This window comes from Equus quagga, chromosome 18 (genome assembly GCF_021613505.1).
Source record: "Equus quagga isolate Etosha38 chromosome 18, UCLA_HA_Equagga_1.0, whole genome shotgun sequence".
Lineage (NCBI taxonomy): Eukaryota > Metazoa > Chordata > Mammalia > Perissodactyla > Equidae > Equus > Equus quagga.
This window is the reverse complement of record NC_060284.1, coordinates 43,653,016-43,661,399: the sequence shown is the minus strand read 5'-3', so window position 1 is coordinate 43,661,399 and position 8,384 is coordinate 43,653,016. Positions and strand designations below refer to the sequence as shown.

Genomic DNA, 8,384 nt, shown 5'->3' with positions numbered 1-8,384 from the left:
CCTCTAGTAGCTCCAACTCATTTAAAGTCTACTGATCAGCTTATCTTGAACACTTCACCTGCCTTCCATGACTGGGTATCCCACAGCCCACAGGCCCCACTACAGCAACTGCCTCCTGTATTATGACTATCTATGTGAGGAGTTGGTGGGAGCAGCATCTAAGAGCAGGGGCTCCAGAGTCCTGCTGTCTGGGTTCTGGTGCCAGACTCAACACTAGCTCTGTAACCTCCCTGAGCCTCAATTTGCTTCAGTAAAGTGGAGATAACTAACAGGACTACCTATAGGGTTGCTGTAAGGTCTAAAGTAATTCATGTGTGTAGAGCCAAGTCCAGGTATTAAGGGTTCGGTAACTGTCAGCTAGCTTTAAGATATCTGTATTCCGAATTTAGGCTAAGTTCTTTGAAGGCAAAAATCGATCTGAACTGAGCACACAGCTCTCAGTTCACACTCAATAAATGTTTTTTTTTTAAAAAGATTTTATTTTATTTTCTTCCTTTTTCCTCCCCATAAGCCCCCTGGTACATAGTTATGCATTTTTAGTTGTGGATCCTTCTAGTTGTGGCATGTGGGATGCCACCTCAGCATGGCTTCATGAGCGGTGCCATGTCCACGCCCAGGATCTGAACCGGTGAAACCCTGGGCTGCCAAAGCAGAGCGCGCGAACTTAACCACTCGGCCACGGGGCTGGCCTCTCGATAAATGTTAACTGAGCAAGTTAAGGGGCCTGGGGACCAGACTGCTCTAGACCTGTTTCCTCATTTATCAAACGTGTGGGTTGCACTTCATATCTTTAAAGTATGACTTCTACGACTTCTAACATTCATTCATTCAGAGGGTAATTGTTGAAAAGTGATTATGTGCCATCCACTGTGTTAGGTGGTGGGAAGAGCCAGGCCGGAGGAGCACGGGGGCCAGCATGAGGGATCACTGCTGTTAGAGCCAGACAGGCTTGACTGTGTGAATTCTTACTCTGTCACAAATTGCCAAAATTTGGGCAAGCCACTTAACTTCTCTGAGCCTCAATTTTCTTACAGGCAAAAGGGGATGAGTATACTAAACCCAAACATCTAAGGGCTGAGCTATACAGTGTACGGAGCTAGCAAGCTGTTGGGAGACTTCCTCATCCTCTATCCACCTCCTCAGCCCCCTCACAGGGAAGGAGAGACACTTATAGGTGAATACCCAATGGGACACATCAGACCAGGCTGTGTCTCTAGCAGCTGAGAAACAATACAGTGGGGGTGGGAACTGAATTCCCAGCTGGGGATATGGAAGGATTTCCAAGAGTGCCCTTTGAGGGCTGCGTAGGAATTGGCTCATGGAATTTCCAGGCAGGGGGAAGGAAGGGGATTGTGAGGTGGAACCATGGCATGGGCCTCATAGGTTCCGAAAGGTCTTCAAGACGCGGGGATGACGTTCAGCTGTACTTACTCTTATTCTAGGAGCAGAGGGTGGGCATGTTCCGCAGGCCCCTCCCCGGGCGTCCCGGAGGCCGCCCTTTCCCAATCCCGCCTCCCGCGAAGTCCCAGGTGTTGTAGGCGCGGGTGGCCGGTTGGCCACCGGAGGGCAGCAGCGGCCCTCTCCTGACCCCACCCCGAGCGCCTCTCAACTTTCCCGACGCCGGTCCGCCCCTTGGGGCTGGAAGGCGGGGCAGAGGCACAGTCCTCGGGGGTCGCCCCCGCTCCCCCCCTCGCCTCGCCGCCCATCCTCCACAGTTCAGGCATCTCTGCTGACCCCAGGGGTCAGCCCCGCAGGTTCCACGGCCGGCGGCGGGAACAACCCGCGGCAGCCCCGGGCTGGGGCGGTGGGCGGGCGGAGCCAAGGCCCGCCCCCGGGCGGCCCTCCCCGCGGGCCCGCCCCTCTCCTCCCCTCCCTGCCGCCGCGCCGAAGGAGGGCGGGGCGGGCCCCTCGGGTCAATCTCAGCCTCCGGCACCGGCCGCGCAGCTGGAGGCGGCCGAGCGGAAGGTACCCTGGGCCGGGGGTTGGTGGCAGCGGGCGTCCTGGGACCTCGTCCCCGGGCCAGCACTTTCCCCTTCTCTGCTGAGCGGGAGCCCGGGGCGCCGGCCGGGGAGGGGGCTTTGGCCAAAGCGCGGGCCGTCCTCCCTCCTCCCGGTTGCCGGTGTCTGGCCTGTGCGGGGTCGGGCTGGCTGGGCCCCTCCCTGGGCTGCAGTGGGGCACCCCCGGGAACTCCCCGCAGGGCCTCTCGCCTCTTGGTGTCCGAGCCGGAGTTCCTTCCCTTCCCCTCCCGGCTTCCCGGAACCTGCCCCGCCGGCGAGGGGTGAGGGGCGAGGGGGCAACTTGGGTCTCCGCGACGGAGTCCCAGCCTAGCTCCCAGGCCGGGCGGCCCGAGGTGGACCTCGGTGGGGTGTGGGTCTGGGCCCCAGTCCCAGTGTAGGTGGGAATTCCCCCGGGCCAGGCCGGTGGAATGGCGGGAATAGGGGCGGGGTGTGACCATTGGGGGCTGCCACCGCTCGGCGGGATCTGGACGCCGCCCTAGACGGTTCCTGGAGCCTGCCTGGGGTGGGAGGTAGGGGGGACTGGGGAGGATCCAGCTCCTCCGTTCATGTGTGTCCTCCCAGCCCTCTCCGTCACACTCCCCAACCTGGCTAAAGATTATCCTAGGGGTTTGGGCTGGCGCACCCGACGCTGAGTCCTGCCCTAACTTGTGGTTTTCAAGTTGAAGGGAAAGTATCTGATTCCTTCCCTAGACCCTAGGGGTGGTGGGCAAGGTACAGTGGACCCCTGGGTCATCTGGAAATCTAGAGAATGATTGAGGAAAGGGTGGCTGTCTTGTCTCAGGAAAGTGTCTTATCTCTGGGAAGGCCCCCGGAGTTCCAGGCTCCATTCCAGGCCCTGTGTGGGGTTTCGTTGCCCCTCTTAGGGTCAGTGGGGCAGTTCCTCTGAGGCTGTTTCTCGCAGGGAGCTGTTGTGCTTGCCATCTTGGCCTTGGGCCTAGTGGCCGGGCCTGGCCTGGCCTGGCCTGGGCTAGCTTCTCCTCTGGCTCAACCAGAGCCTGAAGGGAAAGTCTTCTAATTGAGCTGGGGGGCTCCAGGTCACTGAATGCATGCCCTTGCCCCTGAGTTCTGGCCTGTGCCTCGCACGGTCTGGTGCCACCTAAACTGCCCTGCTGGGGGAGAGCAGTGGCATGAGCATACCTAAGCAACTGGTATTCATCCTCCACCGACACCGCCTGTCCCAGGTTGGGGCTCTCCCCACCTGTTTTCACACAGCTAGACCAGTGGAACTGGTGGGAGTGGGTGGGGGGAGTTGGTCACCTGGGTAGGATTTCCAGGGATCCCCTTTTTGAAGGATGGTTTCCATTTTCAGGAAGGGACCTGCTGGCATGGTGAATGTCTTCTTGCTTGTTTTTTGGGGTATCGGGGAGAGTCCCTTTTGTGGTGGGGAGAGTGTGGCTGTGTACTCTCAACTCCTATAAATTCTCTCTGACTCATATCCACTTCCCCTCATCCCAGTTTTCTGTGTGTGTGTGTGCACTTGTGTGTAGGGGAGGGAAGCCACCCAGGATCCCACTGTTGAAGAGAGCTAGCCTTAGGCTGGAGTGCTCACTTCCTAAAAGGCAGATGGAGGCAGGGGTGAGGTAGTGGTGGTATGTGGGGAGTAAAGGAGTTCAGCCCAGTTTGACAGGATGTGGGACTGAGAGAAAAAGCCAGGGTTGGGGCAGAGATCGGGTTACCATCCCTTTCTTTCTTAAGTACTCCCTGTCTGGTTGGTGCTGGAACTGGCCCTCATTTGTCTCTTTTTTGGGGCTCCTCCCAGCTCAGGCTCTAGCCCCCTCCCCCTTCCCAACAGCCTCGACTTCATCTCCACTCCAGAGCCCGCCCTCTCTTCCTCCCCAGCCGGCCGTGGGCCTGGGAACTTCAACCGACTGGAGGTCAGCTCCTCTCCCCAGGGAAGGAGGAAGTGAGGCTCAGCTTAGGGGCAGGGAAGCTGGGAAGGTGTGATGAACTGTGCAGATGCTCATTCCTGAGTGTTGGGGGCGGGGGACACATGGAAACCCCGGGAAGCTGACTCCTTGCCCTGAGTCACCGGGAGGGGTGGGCAGGGCCTTGGGGTGAGCTGGACAGAGGGGAGGAAGGGAGTGGGTGGAGGTGTTTCCCTAGTGGATTATTCTCAGTCACTCTGCTGTGGTGGATGAGTGGCTCCCTACAGTGTGGTCATTGTCCCCTGCCTCGGGCTGAGTGACCCAGTGTTGCTGCCAGGCCCAGGAGGAAGGGGGGAGGAAGGCAGGCTGCCCGAATGTGGGCTGTGGGCACTGCTGGGACTGAGCCTCCTTTGTGTCACTTGGGGCTTTGGGGACCAGTTTTGGGTGGGCCAGAGAAGCCGGCTGGCTGCTGCCACTGCCCTCTGTCTGGGATTCCCTCCCTCTGCTCTCCGTCCCACCTCTGGGGTGATATGTAGAAAAGGCAACAGACTTTCGAGTCACACAGCCCTGCTTTGAGTGCTGTCCCTGCCACGACTCTGAGCATGTCTTAACCTCACTGTGCCTCACTCCTAGTTTCTCAAAATGGGAAGCGCACCATCTCTCTTCCAGGCTTCTGGGGACGGCGAGAGATGATTTTTGTCAAAATGCCCAACACAGTGCCTGGCACCTAGTGCCTGGATAACTATTCTTTTCCTTACCCGCCACTCTCATAGCTGGGTCTGCTAGCTGTGGTCTTGGAGAGGGACTCCTCATTTGTGACTGGGCAGGCATGACTAGTGTCGAGTGAGGGACAGTGTGTTCTAGATTGGACCTCAGCCATTATTAAAGTTTAAAAGTATCAAATTCCTGGTAACAAATGAAATCTGACTTGAAACCCTGATATGGACAGTTAGGCGCCACATAATGATGTTTTGGTCAATAGCGGACCACATATATGACGGTGGTCCCATGAGATTAGTACCACGTGGCCCAGGTGTGTAGGAGGCTGTGTCATCTAGGTACACACCAGCTAGAGTGTGAGTACACTCTGATGCTTGCCCAACGACGAAATCGCCTGACGACGCATTTCTCAGAATGCATCCCCTTGTTAAGTGACGCATGGCTGTATAGCAGATAAAAGCTGACCCTTCTGGACTTGTCCCTGATCCCTGAGCACCCCTCTGGGTGTCCAGGGTCCCACAGTTGGTGGGTAGGTTGGATAAGAACTCATGTTTTCTTGGCTCCCAGGTGGGTGGTTCTTCCACCTCCCACTTCTGTATTCTGACCTGTTGGGGAGACCTGTCCCTGACCCCGAGATTAGGAATTTCAAGCTTAGTTGCCTGAACAGTTGGTTCTTGGCCAGAACATGCCTGAACAGGTCCCTTTTGCCTCCCTTCCCTCCTTTGCTGGATGCGTCAGTTTCCAGGGAGGTCTTGGGGGCCGCAGAGGTGTTTTTGGATTTGTTGGCTTTTCCCAAAATGTCCATTGCCTTTTCCCTGCCAGCCCCAGCCATGGCTGCGATCCGAAAGAAGCTGGTGATTGTGGGGGATGGGGCCTGTGGGAAGACTTGCCTCCTCATCGTCTTCAGCAAGGATCAGTTCCCAGAGGTCTACGTCCCTACTGTCTTTGAGAACTACATCGCAGACATAGAGGTGGACGGCAAGCAGGTGAGGCGAAGAGCCCCTTCCTGTCTCACCTTGGGACCCCGCCCCTGCCACTTCTGGACCGGGCATGTCCTTCCTCATCACCTACCTAGTGCTTGCTCCACTCTCCCTGCTGGAACCAGTACAAGTTAGGAAGTGGAACTGCAGTCTTGGGACATCTAGATACACCTGGCTCTCTACACACTGGCTCTGTAATCTGGGCCCAGCCCCCTTGCCTCTGAGCTTAAGCGCCTTGACTGCAAAGTAGGGACAATGAAGGAGAGTAAGGCCTCCTTCAAAGGTTTTTCTGAGAATTAAGTAAAACAGTGGTGCTCACAATGACAACTGTGCCATCGCAGACTTTGCCATTGCACAAACTGCACAAAGATCAAGCACTGATGTCTCAGTATTTTAAAAAACTCACGTAATTTATGTCGTGTGACAGTCATTAGCACTATCCCTGGCACGTAGAGGGTGCTCAATAGATGTCCAGTAAGCCTGAAGGGCCAGTGGTTTGAGCTGGGTGGGAGGCTGGGGGTGTAACTGGGGCCCTCAGACCGCTGCTCGCTGGCCCTGTGTCAGGTGGAGCTGGCTCTGTGGGACACAGCAGGGCAGGAAGACTATGATCGCCTGCGGCCTCTCTCCTACCCAGACACGGACGTCATCCTCATGTGCTTCTCCATTGACAGCCCCGACAGCCTGGGTGAGGTGGGGCTGAAGGCACTGGAGGGAGGGAATCGAGAACCCCTTGGGATCAACCAACCAGAGGTATCCCTTGCCTTGGCTCATTTCAGCCGTCCTCAGAGGCGAAGGCTGTGTGGGAGCAGGGAGGGGGCTGTCAGCCTCCTTCACTGCAACTCTGGCCCTTGGGAAGGCTCAGAGGGTACTGTGGGGGGGTGAGGTATTGAGCTGTGAAAGGGACTTTCATGCTGAATAGCCTCTAAGACTGCTAGGGGGAGACAAGGTGGCCCCCCTTCCCTCAGGAGCTTTCTAGCTTGAGAGGAGGGACCAACGTCTTTTCGGACACATCTCTGCAGAGAACATTCCTGAGAAATGGACCCCGGAGGTGAAGCACTTCTGCCCCAATGTGCCCATCATCCTAGTGGGGAATAAGAAGGACCTGAGGCAAGATGAGCATACCAGGAGAGAGCTGGCCAAGATGAAGCAGGTGGGTGGGGCTGCCAGGCCAGAAGCCCTGGTGGGAAAGTGTTCTCTGAGGGGTTGTAGGCTGGGAAAGGGAGCCCGCTCTCTGGCTGACTGCCCTGTGCTAGGGGGGATGGTGGTATCCACCTCCTACTCCTTGTAGTCTGCACCCTGGTGAGGAAGAGCCAGAAGGGCCCTAGTGCCTGACCCAGTATCTGATGCAGTTGTCACAGAGTGGTTTGTTTAAGGCCACTGGCATTCTAATTTATTCATCTGTTGTCCATTCTGTTTGGACTTGGGGCTGTTCAGTCAGATGAGGAAGTCCCTTTCCTCAGGGAGACAGCTTCTCATCAGATGGTTCCCTTGGGGTGTGCAGGGCACGCCCTCCCAGCATACCTGGGGAGGTGTGGCCTGACGTGCATGTGGGAGGGCGGGCATTATTTTAAGTGGCTGGGAGAAAGGCCCAGAGGGAGGGAGATGGCTTATTTGGGCACCTGGTACATGGGTCTCTAACCAGAAGATGAGTGTTTATTAGAGAAAGCTGCCAGGATAAGGAATATAGACGATCCTGCGAGGACAGTCATGGCAAGGTTTTAAACTGGGCACAGACACAGTCAGGTCTGCTTGTTAAAATTATTCTGGCAGCCACAGAAGATGGATTGGGAAGGAGAATGGAGGTGGGGGGGGGTCGGTTAGGAGATGCCAGATCCTCACTCAGGCATGAGAACGGCACACTGTTGGGTATAGGGCTGCTGGAGAGAATTTTCAATGTAACTGTGACTCTTGAGTGCCTCCCTAAAGCCGCCCAGGGTGGCTAGGGTTTGGGTGCTTTGTGCGGTCAGGGCTAGAGGAGATATTTTAGTTACACTTATAGTTGAGGTGGTCAGAGGTGCACCTAGCTACCAGCTTCCTTTGACCTCTCACCTTCCGTCTTCCCAGGAGCCGGTTCGATCCGAGGAAGGCCGGGACATGGCGAACCGGATCAGTGCCTTTGGCTACCTCGAGTGCTCAGCCAAGACCAAGGAGGGGGTGCGGGAGGTATTCGAGATGGCCACTAGGGCTGGCCTCCAGGTCCGCAAGAATAAGCGCCGGAGGGGATGTCCCATCCTCTGAGATGCCCAAGGCTTCCCCTACTTCCCCGCTCTCTTCACAGGGGTACAGAAACTACCCACCCCCCAGCCCCATCATCTTAGGGCTCCATGCCCAAGGTTCCCTTCTTCAGTTCCTCCAGCCCCAGGACTGCATTGATTTCCGGTGGTGTAGACCGCCCTCCCTCCCAGCTCTGGGAACCTACGGCTATGCCCTGTCCTTCCAGAGTAGAGTCCTTCCTCCTGCTGCCTCAGTCCAGGGGTGGGCTTCTGATCCCTGATCCCTTTGGCCTTCCCCAGAGGATCATCACACACCAGCACTTTAGACACACCTGGCTCACAGAAGTGTCTGGGGTAGGGCACTGGGAGGGTGTAATCTCGAGCCCCTGGTGTTTCTGCTTTGGGCAGGGGCCTTGTCTCTGGCTATACTTAGTAGGGGGCATGAATAAAGGCCACAGGCTCCAACATGTGCGTAGCAGTTTCTTGTCTTTCTCTCCTGGTCCCTGTCTTGGCTGTGAGCCTGGAGTCCCATCTCTCCAAGTTGCTGGCCAGGCTAGCCCCCTGTCTGCAAAGGCAGGACTCCCGGGC

At 56.8% G+C, this 8,384-nt stretch overlaps 2 protein-coding genes across 3 annotated transcripts; one reads left to right on the top strand and one right to left on the bottom strand.

Moving 5' to 3' along the window:
* Positions 1 to 1,438: 1,438 nt before the first annotated feature.
* On the bottom strand, positions 1,439 to 2,455 carry LOC124229857 (nascent polypeptide-associated complex subunit alpha, muscle-specific form-like). Its single transcript, XM_046645326.1, has one exon. It carries the CDS (start codon positions 2,453 to 2,455, stop codon positions 1,439 to 1,441), a length of 1,017 nt encoding a protein of 338 aa, XP_046501282.1.
* On the top strand, positions 1,861 to 8,263 carry RHOC (ras homolog family member C). Of its 2 annotated transcripts, none has more exons than XM_046645459.1 (5): positions 1,861 to 1,965; positions 5,426 to 5,589; positions 6,148 to 6,268; positions 6,603 to 6,733; positions 7,648 to 8,263. In XM_046645459.1, exons 2-5 carry the CDS (start codon positions 5,434 to 5,436, stop codon positions 7,819 to 7,821), a joined length of 582 nt encoding a protein of 193 aa, XP_046501415.1. In that variant the 5' UTR covers positions 1,861 to 1,965; positions 5,426 to 5,433; the 3' UTR covers positions 7,822 to 8,263. The 2 variants fall into 2 exon arrangements, with proteins under 2 accessions (XP_046501415.1, XP_046501413.1); XM_046645457.1 differs by lacking the exon at positions 1,861 to 1,965 and adding an exon at positions 3,793 to 3,892.
* The last annotated feature ends 121 nt before the right edge of the window (positions 8,264 to 8,384 follow it).